The sequence below is a fragment of the Xylocopa sonorina genome, chromosome 10, assembly GCF_050948175.1.
Source record: "Xylocopa sonorina isolate GNS202 chromosome 10, iyXylSono1_principal, whole genome shotgun sequence".
In the NCBI taxonomy this organism is placed as follows: domain Eukaryota; kingdom Metazoa; phylum Arthropoda; class Insecta; order Hymenoptera; family Apidae; genus Xylocopa; species Xylocopa sonorina.
This window is the reverse complement of record NC_135202.1, coordinates 4,185,846-4,203,665: the sequence shown is the minus strand read 5'-3', so window position 1 is coordinate 4,203,665 and position 17,820 is coordinate 4,185,846. Positions and strand designations below refer to the sequence as shown.

Below are 17,820 nucleotides of genomic sequence, written 5' to 3'. Positions count from 1 at the left end.
CCAATCTATGGACCTGTGTACGATCAATTAAATTGATGCACACGTGGCTGATAGAGATGTGTATATTCGCCGCGCGTACCTGCCATTTTTGAAGGGTTCTGTTTGGTGTTTCCCAAATAATATTTGCCAACGATACAGACCCTTCACTTTTTGAACGTGATCTTGATCGATATCTATGATAGAAGGGGTAGTATTTAGTATTTTTTAAAGAACTAGAACTTAGCTTTATTTTATCGTTGTTATTATCGTATTCTTGTAGGATCGAATTATAATTAGATTGTATCGTTATTATTGGTTCCTTTGTTTCTAATTTATTATCTCCGAGGGATAATCGATTTATAATTACTTGGCATTTTTAATAAACGCGACTTGGTATGCTACATTCGAAACGAAACGAGAGCAAACAAACGGAGAAAGTGACTGAAAAGGAAGCGGTACAAGATTGCAACACTGTGCAAGGTATTTTAATTAACATTTCTCGAGTTCCTTGGTAAAAAATTCTGCAACAATAAGTTCCAGGTCTCCTACTTTTTATTGGATGTTTGACTTCTTGAATTTAAAAGAAAATAGAAACAAAAGGTGTACTGAAAAATGGACATCCATCAACAGGCTACAATACCAAAGAGATTTAAAAAGAAAGTGCATTCGCGTTACGATAAATACATTGTACTTTTAAGTTTTTGTGGAATAAGCGATCCATAAACATTTTGAACACGATGTGTGCAACATATTCAAGCCACGGAACCATACATGTTTTCTTAAAATTTCCTTGAAACCTCAGTTTTCATCAAATTCCATCGCGGAAACAAAACATCTTGCCGTGCCCGTGGGCGCCTGTGGAACGTCAATATCTCCTCTCGATTGAAACTTTCCATCGTGACGGACACCCGCTTATTAAACCGAGAGGTTACCGCCATTCTGTTTATCGTTTCTGTGCTAGCCTTATTGGAGTTTCCGATGGCCATTCAAGTCGCCAGATTCGGGACGTTAATTTATTCCGTTTCACCAGAAAAAAAAAGAGTCCAAGCCAGATTCTAGCCACGTGCAACTTTGAAGTGCTCTTTCAGTCGCATCGTTCGAACATCAGTATCGAACAAATCGATATGAAATCAATTTTCTGTATTCCAAAAATAGTTTGACAACTTTAGCTCAGAAGAAATACATTTCATCCCCTTCGTTTTGGCTCCCTTGAAATTCCGGCTTAAGTGACTGCCACTGGTCGCTTTCACCCCAACGGTTCGACCCGACACAGACTTGCGAATCCCACCAATTACCAACAAATAGATCCGACTGTACCACTAATGGAATCCTGACTGGCCTGCCTGTTTCGTGTCCCTCGGAAAACGAAAACACCGACAACCATCGAGCGAGCTTCGTAGCCGCGTGCGTATCGGCTCTAGAACAATCGATCTGACCTCTCGTCGCAAGATATTTGTTTACAGGACAACACTTGCGCACGGAACAATTGACGACGGAACGGATATTACTGCCACTATCTGTACGTCCTGTACAACGACGAGTAAAAAGACTAGCTTCGGATGTGAACACGCTCGCCACTGTTGTCGAGCCGTTATCGACGCAAAAACGAAGCTGATACAAGAAGCTTCGAGATCGTGACGCAATTTCGATTAAATCCATCGCAAGCATTGGATGATTTTAGTAACTTTATAAATATCGACGTTTTCACGCTCGAAAGTCTTCGATTAGTATTGTATATATTCTGGAATATATATTGTATATTTAGTAATTGAAGGATTTTCGTTTAGTCGATCGACTCGTGTGTCGATTCTCGTAATTTCTGGTTCAATCGCGTGGTTGTTCCACTTGCGGCGGTATCACGTATGAGATTCACCTTGATTTACGTGTTCAGCAACGTTGTTCAGTGACGCGGTCAGAAATGTTTGACTGCCGTTCGGTCCGTTTCTACTTTTCACGAGCGGGCGTTCTTTTATGCGGGAGCCAGCAATTGTGCCGGCGTCCCGTTATAACGTGAATGATTTATTTGTACGGTTTTGAGGTATCCCGAGTGGCTGTTTGAAAAGCGCTTATTGTGAGCGGCGTACGCGCGTACAGTTTTGCTCATGCACCGAACAATCACGGCGGAATGAGTTTAAGAATTTCAATTAAATTCCCGCCGACGAAACCGCGCGGAAACCTTTTGTTAACCGCTCGTTGCTCATTGGAAATAAAACTATCGAGCTCGCCGCGATGGAAGATTCCTGGGAATGCGCCCACATAAATTAGGCGTTTAAGTTCGCTCGTGTCGCGTCTGACTCGAGAAATCTATTTATTTATCAGGCTAGTTCTTTAAACACGACTGACAATTTGTGTATTTATGTTTCGAATGGAGTTAATCTGTTTCTCTTATAAGTAACGTCTTTCTAATGAAGATATATTATGCGGCTGTATTTCGTAAGCATTGCAATTTCAGACAGCAAACAGTTTACTTCGGGTAAACGGAAGACTAATGTAACAGTTTAAAATGTTTCTCCGATTTCGAGATCGCAGTTTCCTCGATTATCAAATTATTACGCAACCATCAAAGGTAATCATGGTTCAGAATTGATTGCTCGATGCTACCAGCCAATCGAAGGAAATCATTGTTCCCATCGTACGCAAATTCATCTCGTTTCGCAAGAGTGGAACTTGTATCTTTCTGTCTGAAAGAAAAATTGTGGCGCCCCTGTCCGGTCAAATATTTGCATATTCCGACTGCCACCCCTTCATTTGATTCACCCCTCAAAGAGGGCACTAAAAGTATCATTGTTTCAAGTGTTTGCTCAAGAGCTGTACGTAAGATCGATTTCAAAGGAGCAGAAATATTTACAGAGGGGCGCCCATTGTTCGGCAATGTCAACAGCCGCCCTCGCGCGAGGCGAAACGAGGACGTCTGTCGGCTGGAACTTCCGCGACAGCTCGATGCCTCGACGTCGATTCGCTTTTTCCATCGTTTTCACGCGGCATCGGCTCTAAATACAATATAGTAAATCCTGAATAGCCGCGGCGTACAAAACCAACGTTAAACGCGATCGAGTTGCCCCCACTGCTGGGTAAAGGGGTGGCCACCCCCTTGAACCCAGTCGAGCGCGTAATGTAACACGCAGGCGGCTTCTTTTCCGCCATTCGAAATAGCCAGCCTAAAATCCCGTATCGATAAAACAATACCCACGCAATAATAAAATTCGTTTATCCTCGATCTTTTGTTAATGACAATTTTCTGGTTCACATATCGAACAGTATTTAATTAAAATAAAATCAAGTTTATTTGTTTGCATGTAATTCGTTTTCTTTCGTTAGCAATTTTCAGAATTTACGAACGATCCGTTATACGCGAGGAGATTATTTTCTTCCTACGTACAGTCATTTACTAATCCGCTTACATTCTGTACATAATTCATGAGCAGCTTCTTGCATTCTAACTCGAGCGAGGAATCTTTTCTCTCTCTCTCTCTCTCTCTCTACCATTTATTTATTTGTTCCGTTGCTTCTGAAACTGTGACAATGGTCACGTTCAAGGGGGGCGAGTCTCCTTGGCGCAGCGTTCTCCTTCGAAATATCACGTAGACGTATCGCCCCGGCTTTTCCACCGTGCTGTCGGCTTTAAGTGGATTTAGCCGCGCGAGATCGCTCGACATTCGGAACCAATCGATGGTGCAATTTTAATGAAGCTCCGTCATTTGCTTAATTCATATTTACGAGCGGATTAAAGTCTTGCTCCGTTCGTCTGGAATATGTTTTTAAGATATACGGTTGTTGCGTTGCGTTCATTAGCCCCGAGCCGTGAATAATGCGCGATTTAAACGCAACCGCGTCGGAGCACGGTGATTAAAGTCCCGCGAGAAAAGTTTAACGAGTATCGACGCAGTTACCAGAGTTGATAACGATGTCGTAAAAAAATCAGACGTGGTTGCTACGTCGTTTACGCTTTCATTGTTTCGACGCCTGGTGAGTCTTGGATTGTTTCGTATGTGTTAATTAAATTTTGAAACTCTGTGCAAATAGCTAGTAGACGACGAACAGGTTCATCTGTTGTACTTTATATTCGACAAGGTTTCTTTCGACGACTGGTTCAACAAGTATGAAAGATAGGTAGAATATACGAAATCTGATGGATATGCAGGATACGCTACACTGATAAGAAAGAATAGGCAAAAGTGCATGGAACAGTTCGTGTCAAAGATTTTTTGTAAATCTATCCTGGATTTACAGAATCGATAACAGGTGTTTCGTAAACAAACGTTAAAATCCACCGACAAAGCTTTACAATTTTTTCTCATGAAATATCGTCATATCGAATGCAGATCTAGACAAAAGGGTGTATAACTGTGTCAGAAACTATTGGTGGATTCGGCAAAACTCAATTTTGCTAGAAAAACAAATAACTGGAGTTAGTAGTCCATCTACAAAACACTACCAGTATAAAAAATATAAAATCGATGGTTTCTGTAATAATAGAAAAATTTTAGACGCACTTAAATGAAAGGTGTAGAAAATTTCTCCCAAAAAAAACGTCCATCTTGAAGCTCTAAAACGAAGAAGAAGTTTCGAATCTCGAATATGTTTCTTAAGAAATGTAGCAATTTTTAATAACCTCGATGGATCCACGTCCCACGAAACATCCGAACCGCGGCACTTTTTCCGCGAATCCCCGCGATGTCGAACAACGAGAAAATTCGACCCGTGTAAAATTCGGTTCACGCCGTCGCAACGACGACTGCCTCTCTATATGCAGAGCCCGTTGGCGCGTGCACGCGTGCAAGTCTCTGCTCGAGAGGGTTCATTCGCTCTCGCCAGAGCGGACATCAGAGGACTGCTGGACCGCCCTCTGTGTACAGATGCGTCCGTGCACGATCGCGCGTACGAGGACGCTTCCGGATTCACCGGTCAAAGTGCGTTCGCCAACCCCTGCGTCTGGAAATATGGACACGCACGCGTTGCGCTAGCGACGGTTCTAGAAATTGTTCGCTTTGACAAGAGTTGCTCGCGGAGATGCTGGTTGCATCGATCGTTCGATGGATCGCGATCGATTGAAGGGAAAAATTCGGAAGTTATGCGGACAAAAGTGACTGAGGAAGTGTTTGAGAGGTATCGTTGAAGGGTCTTGTGTAGGATGAGAGACGTTTGTGCGAGAGAAAGACATCACAGTTCAATCGAATCGAATTAAATTCAGCAAAATGTCTGGATGAACGCGAACTGGAAATGTAATTACTTTCGAAAATTGCTGTAATTCCGTTTCTCTCTTGACGGTGGGCGAATCATGATTGCTTGACATTCCTGCCGAGAAAGTTGTGTAATGGAGTTAAGCTCAAAAGACAGGATGCCCTTTCGTTGCTTTGGGATTTCGGGCCAGGACCTTGTTAAATAAGGGCTCCTGCAGTTTTCAGATTGTGTCAACGTCGAAAGCTGGTCTTCGTAATATCTGCGTTCGTCTAGGATTATCTGTATTTCTGCTCGCACAGTCGCTGTTTGAACAGTCGACAAAGTGAAACACTTTCGATGGTGTTTGCGATTCAATTCGGAGAATATTCTCGTAATCTCCTTATAATATCGAAATTACAAGCTCGAATTAATTATTAAAATATCTATGCCAGCGCTAATATTTTCATTTGTTTATGGTTTTTGTTCCAGATGCAGAGAGCGGTGCTACTGCTCTGTTGGCTGCCGCTCCTCAACCACTGCCACGCCGTAAATCCAGGTAACAGAAAGTAACTTTCGCCCAGCTTTTATTAGACATGTCTTCCTGTTGACTCTTCAACTACCCCTCTACACCACTTTCCTCTCATCTACTTCGTTCTTTCCGTAATTTCGTCTTGTTCTGGTGCCAGATATTGCTTCCTAATAGACAAAAGGCTTCCTTTAATATCGTGAATCGCCTGAGTAATTTTGAATTAACGGTTCCACTCCAGGAAAGGTATCTAACGAGGTGCATCGAAAATGAAGCGAAGTGGAGGTTAAAATTGTGCGTCTTAAACCATTTCTTGGCTTCTCTTCAGTTCGCTGCGTTTCTCTTTTGTAAAATGAACAATTAATTGGTGTGGAGAATGCTGAAAACTATTAAAGTGTGTAATATTACAATGGAGGATTTTAACACCATTAATAATGACAAATTGAGGAATTTTGGTCTTGTCTCTGTAATAATAAGGGTGTCGAAAATGTACATTAGTTTAATCCCTTTACGGTTAAAAGTTATACGAAATATTATTGAAGACCGCAGAAAAAAGTTGATTAAAGCCGCATAAATTTGACATTTACACGTTCCAAGCAAATCGCAACACCTCCGCATTGGTCAGGCAATTTTATTTCAGTTATGAAATTGTTCTACTCTACACACTGATATATCTATAACTCGTGCCGCAACGTTTTGCTAGCTCCACGCAATCAAATTTATAATGCAACGCTTTTTGCCTGGTATCATGCGTTCACCACGCTTTAAAGATACATTAACCGCATAAACTTAATTCACAATTTTATATTCCTACGCGATTCACCTATCTTAATAATAAGTTCCATTCAAATTTATTCGTCCGTGTATCACTCGAGTAAAAAGGGAAGAAAATAAAAAAAAAGGGGGGAAAAAGCACAAAAACGTTAACGTAGCGAATAAAAATTCATCCCACGCGCGCGAAAGATTTTTCAGGCCAGCATTATCTCCGCGCCGATAAAACTCTAAACAATTTCGGGCGACGCGCCGTCGTAAATTTCCATCCGACCGTCGAAGTGGTTCCAACGTCGAATCATTAAAGTTACAAACGGCAAAATATTTCCGCGCTCGGCGGAACGCGCCCAGGCCATCGAACGATGGCGACCACCCCCCAGTCGCTATGTATTTCAGGGAGGAATTAACGTCCATAAAGTTTCGTGGACCGTGGTCGAACGATCGATCCCGAGTATCGTTTCAACGTGAACCGATAAGATCGATCGGCGTCTGGCTCTACCGGTTATCGTGCGAACGTAAGTCGCGTTCGCGCGGCACCATCGGGACTTAACGTATCGCCGGAAGTTGCCCGCTTTGAGCGTATCCAGGCAACACGCCGTGCAAAAACAGTGTAATCCAGAGTCTGATTGCGAGGGGCAAACCTTCTGGGACGCATTCCATTTCTCGTGTCTTTTAACAAAGATTTTTTTTTTTTAGTCGAACACACACGGCTGCTGTCTGCTGCATTTTACGTTACCAGTGGTAGAATGATTTAGTATTTTCTGGCTTCCACGGTGCGATACGTATCACGTAACACGCAACAACAGACGTACGATATGAAAGTCGATCCTTTTTCTAATCTGCTAATTACAGGCTCTTACAGGCTGCTTTAGTTATCGTGATTGGAGATAGAACGTGGTACTTAATGAGAAAATGACTGGCTAACGTTGAATACAATTTGTTAGTTTCAAACGTTGCTTTTAAGAAAGTTGAAGGCATGCGATAAACTCTAACTAACCTCTGATTAGTCACGTTATAAAAAATGATTAACGAAAACTTGTAATTTTTTGTCTTCGTGTTTCCTGTGGAAAATCATTCTATTCGTTGAACGATTTTGATAACGGTTCATGTTGAATGAAAATCGTGGTAAGACGACGGCGAGTATAGTAATCGTGCCGCACGCGTCAGCTGGTCCCGCCACTTCCGTTGCCGTTGAGAGGTCCCCTCGCGACTAATCGTGGCGATACCATTAGAAAAATGGCGCGCGTACATTCGTTTCGTCTTGCGTGCTTTGATGACGAGAAGATACGCGGAAGTAAGACAGGTGTTCGCGGTTGCTTCGATTTGTCGACAATGTCGTTAAGATACTCGCGTTGGATAAGCTGAAATGGTTCTCGTAATTGTATCGCGGAGTACATTATTCAATTCGATAACACTCGCGTTTCTACCCAGATATCATATCCGCGAATGCTTGAAATTGTTAAACGGAGCATAAAATTATTTTAACCAATTATTCTTTGCTGTTCGCTCGATAAAATAAAAATTTATGTTACTTCTGGAGGACCTTTAAGTATTTTACATTCTAGTTATTTAAAAATGCACTTCGCTCGATTCTTCTGAAACCTTTAGTTTATTATAAAATTAACACGATCTGTGTAGTTTATGAATTTCGAAGTCATAAAATGCATGCGAGACGTTGCTCATAGAACTGTAATTTTAATTTAAGAATGTCGATAAAAAGTAACGATACGTACAGGTAATCGAATGGAGATAGAGGGAAATATTTGAACCGTTCGAAATCATACCCCCGATATGCACACCCTCGAATCTCTCGTTACTGACCGGAGATAATGATCCCCCGGGAATGGTAATAGCTGAAATTATGCGTCCATTACCGAATTTCATGGAAAAGTGTGTGCATATACAACTTGTACTTTTACATATAAATTGCAGCCCACAACAGAACGCGATAGCAATAAATATCCTTCGATCTGGGAAATAAATGAGCGAACGGAGCCCGTGATAACAATAACTTAGTGTTAATAACAATTAATTACGAAACCTTGTACGATTATTATAAAATTTGCATAGCTGCGCGGTAATTTCAAGCGTCAAAGGGAGTAATTTATGTGGTATACGTCGCGATACTTAATTGCAAGCATGGTATCGCGAACCCAATGTATGCCACGTTTCTATTATAGATAAACCTTAAATAATATACCTTAAACAACACGTTGAGTATTACGGTTGAAGCATTTAACAGTATTTTTTGTACTTTCGACACTGTCATGGTGTTTCTTCTTTTTTCTACGAACAAATGTCAACTTTTACGTTCTGATTATGCAGTTTATCGATGGAAATATTCGCGGTAATGTGAAATCACGCGCAAAAACTGGCACATTTCATTCCGTTTTTCCGTTAATGATATTCGCGAGATTATTCGTAAATTACCGGACTATCTGCGTATCTTAATTAGCCGCGGTATAATTGCTTCGCACAGTCGTACCGTAGGCTTCGTCCGAATTAACGTTATGCTAAAACATAGCCACGCGTAAACGGGACGCGTCCACCCGTGAGTATTTTTTGTAATTTCATTAGTAATTTATCCGACCAGCCCCGCCATAATTGCGATCCAGCGTTTAACGAAGCTTGATAAACTCATTAGCGGCTGTGCAAAGATTTGAGACGGATTAAAGATATTTTATTTGCCAAGAGAAATGAGAAACTGAGAAGAATCGCATCGATCGCTTACGATTTTTCATATGGTTACCAAAAACAATATTCTTTTTGTTAAATATCTCATTGTATTTTTATTAATTATTTGTTTACTCTGTATCGTTAATACTGTAAACCCCGTGTGTTTACTAAATATGCAGTTTGTTGCATTTGTATACGAATCAGATTTAAACAGGAGACAAAATTGATCTGCAAACTTTATTCATACGAGCAATATGGATTTTTGACGGAGTTACTTTTATTAAATTTGGTACCGAAAATGGTTATTCGGTGCAGTACAGCTTTTTCATTTGCACCAGCTTGTTTAACCGTTACTTTATTCGTCGAAACAATTAACCAGCGAAATAACCAAAATTAATCGGAAATTGATCGAATCGTGATTACTTTTGACCCTGACTAATTGGAATCGGATCTAATGGCCTCAGAGTTTAATTAAGAGCAACTTTGGCTGCTTCTAATTTAAATCAAACTCACTTGACTGGTACCTGTTGGTTCGGTAGTTACCGATTCTAATTGTTAATTAACAGCTAGCCTTTGCGTCAACCTGATATAATAGCCGCTCAGGATATCAAGTTTTTCATTTATTTTCCTTCTATTGTACCCTTTCTATCAGAATGGAAGACGTTTATATTAAATCAGAATTCTACAAGATCAAGTACATTCTTTAACTTTAAAAAGATTACAAAAAATTACCAAGATACTTCACGTATACCCCAATCTCTAATTGTACATTGGAAATTTCTCTGCTTATCGTAATTGGCAAGAATAAAATTATTTTTGCTTGTCACAAAAATCGAGCAACATTTGACACTCATTCGATTCGCGATAAAAGCTTCAAAAAAGTGAGAAGGAAAGGATACTTGGAAATTAACGATAACACCGACTAAAATTACCAACCCCGTCCTCTCACGTTATAATCCATCACCCGTCGCGTTTTATTTCGTCTCGTTGTACTTGTCCAGAAAAAGGGCTCAGCTGTACCGCGATTTCTATTCAGCGCATCGCCACGCGTTTCATTTTCCACGCGCGTTACCCTCGGCCATGGAACAACGGCGAGAGACAGAAACTCCGCCATCGACGCGTTGAACGTTCGTCACCCGCAGTAGTAACGACGATTACGCGAGACAAAAATTACGATTTTAATTAAAGCCCGCCCAGCAAACCTGGAATAGCCATAGGATACGAGAGACAGCGTATCGGGGCTTATTTACCGCGGTGTAATTAAATCGCCGCGGCTCTCCGATAATCAGAAGATCATCCCCAAATCCGAATTTTCGAGCCTGAATCCAATTACTTAGCTGGTAAGGAAAGGCATTACATTCGCCTCTGCGAATAGTTAATTACGAATGCTGAACGATGGTGGTAATAAATTCAACTTGATCCTCATCGACAGGACACGTATGTACATAGTCGGCCCAATAAATATTCCTGCTCTTATCGGATATAAATTAAAATCCGTTTTGACGTATTATACCACCCTCGTTAATCATTTGTTGCACCATTAATTTTCGATTTTCCGATCAATAATTATTTTTACGAAATTGCATTCTTAGAAAATTGTTACACGAATCAATGTACTATCGTGTGTACAAGCGAAATGGTTGTCGAATGTTTAAAGAGGTCGTTTATTAATTTCGATATATTTTGTACAGGTTAATATTAGGGAAAATGTAACAAATTTCTTCGGTTCATTGGAGAGCCAAGGTTCCGTGCAAGTGAATTATCAATTCAATTCAATCCGAGTTTAGTAATCCTCTGTACCAGCAGCCCCATTACGTGCTTCCCCCGAATTGCGTCAGAGAATTTTCTAAACTCCGCTCAGAATACCCAACTTGGACTTGGTCGGGTAAAAAAGTCCCAGCGAAACGGACTTTGCAATTTAAAGGATTTCACGAATGCGTGTCAACGGTTTCGCGAAAGAGACAGAAGCAGCAGTTCGGAAGTTGCTATTCTTCTTTTTTCCACCCTCGCTATTCTCAGGCCAAACACTCTCTAGGAAAGTTTGTACAACCGCGTAATCGTCGAGATAATTTGCTCGCCGCAATACGACGCGCTGCGTTCGAAGTTTAGATCTAATCAATTCGGTTGTCGCGAATTATTCCGGCGAGTTTCGCGCGGGAGCGCGCGGAGGAATCTTCGATGTAGCCACGGGGGTGAAAGTTCGCCATTACAATCTTGAAACGGCGGATGCGTATGCTCGCTTTCGACTCCGCCGGAAGTTTAATAATTCCCGCTCGCGGATGAAGGCGGAACTTGCGAGTTCGTCCTGGGTTCTTCGTACGTGCGAATCCGCTCGTTCGGCTGTTCGCAGCGATACATCGATCCGGGGGTTAGTGCCAACCTTTCTAACAACAGTGCATCCGGAAGTGAACGTTTCCAGCTTCGTATCACGCGAACATTTTTAATTTTCCATGAAATTTATGTTACTTGATACACTAATACTTGCCAATTGGAATATTCCTTTCACTATAAATAATAAACATCTATTAATACATCTGAAGAAACTTTTAACATCGCTTAACTAATTATCAAATAAAAATAATTAACTTCTGGCGGTCTTCCGACACTCGCAACTAAAGGGACAGCACCACTTACAGTTTCCCGATAGTACACAATTACCTACTCGTTTCAACATATACAAATTCTGACCTATCCCTAATATCCCAGCGTCTAAGGCAAGGCCTGCTAGGTAGCCGCACTGATGAGTCCACTAGCAGGCCCAGGACGAAACGTTCATCCCCTCTCTTTTCCTTTCTTCTTTTCTCTTCTATTTCTATAGCAAACCGAAGCAACGCGCTTCAAACTAAAACTTACATAAGCTTTAGACTTAGAATGGAACCCAAAAAGAAAAAATGTTATTCAAGAGGCAGTTTCTCGGACTACATAAATTTAAGAACCCCTCTTCTACGGTGTTCAAAGATGGTTGGCCGCTTATTCATCCGAGCTGTGATCAGCACGGATAAGTTTAACACCGGCGATGAAATTGCCAGCCAGGGAAGGCCTGACAAACTTTTGCGCGACTTAGGTAACGAGGTGAGCTCGTCAAACAATCGTGGCGCCGAGCCGCAATGAAACCGCGGTATTGCCAATCGGTTGAATCGGGTTTCGGCTCTGGCTTTCGAGTTTCCACTTGATTGGATCGATAACTGCCGAGGTCAGTCGGCTAAGTATAGTTAAGACGCGGCTTAGATCACTCGAGGGAGGGCGCGAGCTCGCCAGATGTTGGACGGGAAAAAATTCTGCCCGATTTATTGCCGGGCCAGCCGCGAACGGTTCGCGGCACCCCGTTGGAAAACTTGCCGCGGAAACGCGCGGTCGATTTACACGCGATTGAATTATACCGCGACCCGCGTTTCCGCGCGACGAGAATAGGCGGCCCGCTTTGATTTGTTGGACGTCTGTTCAACTGCTGCTGGAAATTCGGGGACCCTGACGTCGTCGTGTAACGGGGTATTTATGGGAAACAGGAATTCCACGTCCAGAAAGAGCTGAATCGAAATTTTAATTACGAATTCAAGTCATATATCGCATCGTACTTGGTTGGAAATTAAAACGAGTTTAACCTCTATGAGCTCGTCTAACTTTCAGGTCACATTTTGATTTATCGACAGTTTACAAAATAATTGAAACTTTATGGGCTGGTGTGACTTGAAAGTCACAAAGTGAATATATCGCGATAAAATTGTTTAAACGCAAAAATTTGTTTTCATTTGCATATGTATGTTTATAATTTCTGATTTTTCGTTCCCACAATTTTTTTGGATTTAAAACAAAAATTCGGTCCATAGAAGGTTAACATAGAGAGATTGATCCGTTCGTGATTTCGCTTGTTCGATGATAGAAATATTTGGTTTTTTATTTTTCGTATACACAATAATTTACAGTAATTTTGCATATTGTTTCTAAAAATATTGTGCAGATTAATTTAGAAATGAAAGGAGAGATATCAGTACAATTCTCATTGGTTTTACACGGTTAGTACGTGCTCCAAATGGTAGAAAGCACGACAAAAGCTCTAACTGTACTCTCCCTTTACTCTTGCCATTTTGGTTCGTTTAATCAAGTCCTTTTTGAATGGTGGAGGCACGATAGAGGAAACCTCGTCTGTGCTCTTATTAACTAAAGAATCATATGGAGTATTGCGGGTCAGAGGAATTCTGTGAAATGGCGAGAACGAACATGAAAATATTTTTCTAACAGATTTAGTCTTGTCGATTCGATCGAAAGTGAGAGAGGAATTTCGTATTACCCAAGAGTGACCAACCGTCAGCTTGGTATCGCGAACTTGGTAAGCCTGTTTAAATAAAGAAACGGTTCGACGCCGATTCTTTCTTTATCTGCGGAATTCTCTGGATGGCAGGACTTCTACGTGGAACTCGATCGTCTTATGAACGTGGAAACAGCAAAGTTCAGTTGTTCTCGGCTAGTTTACCGTCTGGATTTCCAGTCAGGAAACGTAGATTTAAAGTAGATTAAACAGTTGTAGGATCAGTGTTAAATGGTATATATAGTCTTCCTATTGGTGTTCGCATGACACTCAAATCGAATAAGTAGTTTCATCGCGTTATTGTCATTGTTGACTGCATAGATTTACACACACATCAACAAAAAAAAAAGAAACTGAGCTCAAAAAGAAATACATTTCGTTCCTAAAGTATTGCAACGCGTAAAGAAAATTTTTGATCATCTCTAGTGGCACGTTTCTTGGAAGACAAGAAACTTTTTATTTATCGATACTGTTTAGTTTAGCTCTTCTCTTGCGCGGCACAGCAATCTACGAAGAAAGGATGTACCAATTATTTCGGGACGTTACTTTTAACTAAAATGGCTCCAGTTATTACACACTTTCAACAATTGCGCGAATAAAATATTTTGCTATTCTGGGTACGTTCAACTTTTTTAAGCAATGTCCGTTCCACGGCGCACTGTTACTTGAAACAAATTGTAAAAAAAAGTAGTAAAATTTCACGGCTCCCTTTTGTCCATGGTTCTACGGTAATGGTAACTGCTTGGAAATTTTGTATATTTCAACACGTGCACCGTAGCATTTCCACCTGAAGAAAGAGTTTCATTACTGCAAAGAGACCTCGATACTCGTATTCGTTCTTTTCAAAATTTCCAAATTTGTATTATTAATATTTTATTGTATTTGAAATTATTACACCTGAGAATTTTACGTATCTTTAATAGGTACTATTCAGAGCACACGAAATATTCTCCTCCAAATCCTCCCTCGCCTCCATCGATCACGAGCGCATAAAAATTTCGAGTGATGGCGTGCTCGCGAATGGACCAGGGCAACCCCACGAACCTTCATCGGCACAGGCGAACGACAAGCAGCCTCGTTTGCCGGTCGGCTCACGTCTCGTTTTCGTAAATATGGCTGGACCCCTGCGTTTATATCGGAGTTCGCGCGCGTTCTTGTGATTCAGGAAGATATCCAACCGTAATATTCACCGTACCGTTTCGGTAATGCCTGCATCGAGGTACGTGCGATGAGGGAAACGCTCTATCAATAACGAATGCGGTTCGATGTTGTTCTTGGTGCTTGGAAAATGGTAGAAAAAGAGTTGAAACCTCCCTGAAGGCGACGTGTAAGCAGTGACCAGTCCCCGTTGGGGTAACGCCGATGCAATAATGCGAGAGAAATTCGGGTATGCAGGATTTATCGTGGCAACAGACACCAGTGACGTGACAAGAACGGGAATGAGGTCCAACGACAGCTGGTTCTCGCGCGAGCACCATTACTCGTATATATTTGACGCGTGTTACGGTACAGGGGCGCGTGCTTGCACGAGGAGGGTTGGAGAGCCGGGTCGAGGTGAAAAATACACGGTGGGTTAAAACGCTATGAAATAGGGTGTCCTATGAACACGCGCCCTCGCGAGTTTCGATTGTTCGCGTTTGATGAACTGTAAGAACGCTATAAGAGCACTATGAGATTTATTTTGTTCGTATTCGAAAAAGAGTAACATACGTACGTAAAAAATTTGAAACGCGCCAGTGAAAATCCGCCCCATGTGTCCAGGCGCGTTCGACTGTAAAACAAGTAGTCAACGCGTTGGAAAACACGAGAAAGCTTTCTGGTCAACCCGATATGTCGAAGGGAATGTTAAAAAGCTCGAACGTATTTAACCATGCGCTTTTAAAGAGCCACGTATCACGAAGCAATCCGAGCGCAGTCTGTCTGATCGTTGACCTACACTCCTGCGCGCCGCTAGGCGGACAATACCTTCGTTCCACGCGATACACTGCTCGCGCCCGCAGCGTTCCCCCGATTCCGGATGTCGTTCAAGAAACCGACGGCCTGGCATCGCGTCGCGCACTATTTCTGCACTTTGTATCGCGAAGGTATATTGCAATCTAAACGTGTACACGGTATTGTGAACGAATGAGGACATTAAGAAAGTTGTTATTTCTTTTCAATTCAATTCTCAGCGTATCGAGGACAGTAATTTCGAAGAGAGCTTGAGGTACGTGTTTATAATTGTATTGAAAATATTTAATTTGTATTATTGCATCAATTTTATGCTGAATTGTATAAATCATATGGCATAGTATTATATATAATATCGAATGTAGGAAAACTAGCATTCAGTTTGGTTTTTGTTGCAACGAAGAACCTGAAAAACGGAACTGTATTGTAGTGATACAATTGTTACCAATTCGTATCAATGTGGCGTAAAGAAAACATGGAAAGAATCGAGTTGCACGCAATGAAGAATTGATCAGTTTTAAATGTACCCCCTGTGACGTGTCGTCGGAATTTTTCATACTTTGCGCTGCAATATTGCGGTATAGATAATGTATTTTTCTCTAAAAAATTTACGTACCGTAATTAATTGTCAATATCAGCATTTAAGAGGTGAAGAAACTTTGACTTCGAAATAGAACTCTTCGACTTCATTTGAAAATAAATGCAGACAAATGCAAGGATAGTATTAAACCAATAATAGGACGTTTCTATTTTAATAACACGATTTCTCGCATGACACTAAGAAAAGTAGACAATCGTATGCAAATAGTATTGGTTTTCAGCGACACTGCAAAAAAGAGATTTCGTCATTTTAAATCACGAACACTAACGCAAACCTCGGAAGAACAGTTTCTGAAGCACAGTGCGTCGCAAGTGGTTGTCATCGGATCGCGAGAGGGTAACGCGCGCGTTGCAAGCAGGTCGCGGAATGATCTCGATCCGAAACTGCTTTTTCCAGCACGCTGGACATCGGTGACGATAAAATCGATACGTTCGCACCGCGGTTGAGTAACGTCTACTTCCAGCGAGGAGGCAGTCGCGACGCGATGAAATGGTCGACACCGCGCGCGACAAATCGAGCGGTCGCCATAAAAATCTGCGCGACAAGGAGAACGAAAGAGCAAAAAGCGAAGCAAAAATTTCGCGTGCGTTGCTTTTGAGCGGTGTACATCGGCCGCCACTTCGCCACGAGTGGCCGTGGCCTCGCGTGAATTCAATTTCAGGGATCAACGCCGCGTTCGACTGACTCTTGGTCGAAGTGAATCCGTGGAAAAAATAATTGAACCGAGAGAGGCGAAGCCCTTTCCGGTTGAGACACGATGTGATCGATGTCGTCGATTGGCGTCCTGCCCTGGAATGTGTGGTCACTGTTTGTTGACGTTGTCGGTTGTTTCAGTCTTACTCAATCCAGTTCGATCGTTCAATCGTGCGAGCTTCTGTCGTTTATTATTGCCGTCTGAAAGAAATCGAACGAAGGGTTTTTTCATGGCGCTGAAATAGCGTGACAAATCCTATTTGCGATCGATGAAATAACGAATATCGTAAACTAAATGGGGATTATGGCGCCATGTTTGTTAATTAGTTGTCACGTTACGTTTCATCGTCTAACGTTATATACACACATGTATGTTACACATGATCGTTTTCTAATTTTCTGAGATCTATTAACAATCGGTGATTGAAAATTTTTAATTATCCGCCGTCGAATTCGATTGGTTACGTGCTAAAGGAAAGAAAATGTTCCTGCTAACTACTTTTTCCATCGAACGGGATAACGTTTGTTCAGAGCGACGGCAATCGAAATTTTAATTAAAACACAGAGAAGCTCAATCGACATAAATTACAGGTAAACAAAAATGAATCACTTGATTAAAGGGAAAGAGAGAGAGAGAGAGAAACAGTACTCGCAGTTTCCAATGTATTTAAAACAATCAAATATAAGGGTTCGATATAATCAACGATTCGATCATATCGAGAATAATTAATACTTACAAATTTAGTAGTTCCTAAGCTACCCTACTTAAACGTCATTGCAGAAGAGCACAAAGTAGCTTTCTCGTCAGAAACGCGTATTTCACGCGGAGGATTTTGGCGGAAGTCCATTAACCTGTTTAAATTCTGGTCTGAACAAGGTTCAATTGAAATTGGTCACCGGTGCTGTTCAAGGGTAGCACGAAATTCGATCGCGGCGATAATCAAGATGGCAACTGTCTTACGTGTAATGCTCTCGCGCGGGCATTTGTATAGTCGTTCCGCATTCGACCCAGTTTGTGCGCGAAGGCGCGCAACACCGAAACACTCGGTATCGCGGCGCTAATATCTATCATTTATCTCGATCTTGACAGCCACGGTGAATATAGCGTTGTCTATAGAAGCGTCGCGGAACTTTAATTACTTGAGCGGAAGTTAGACT

At 41.6% G+C, this 17,820-nt stretch overlaps 1 protein-coding gene across 1 annotated transcript in view; it reads left to right on the top strand.

Moving 5' to 3' along the window:
- The window catches only part of Sol1, a 489,750-nt gene that overhangs the window by 69,701 nt on the left and 402,229 nt on the right, over nucleotides 1-17,820 (top strand). Inside the window, exon 2 of the mRNA XM_076902781.1 lies at nucleotides 5,629-5,695. Coding sequence (XP_076758896.1) covers nucleotides 5,629-5,695 — 67 coding nt within the window. The remainder of the gene's footprint in view (nucleotides 1-5,628; nucleotides 5,696-17,820) is intronic.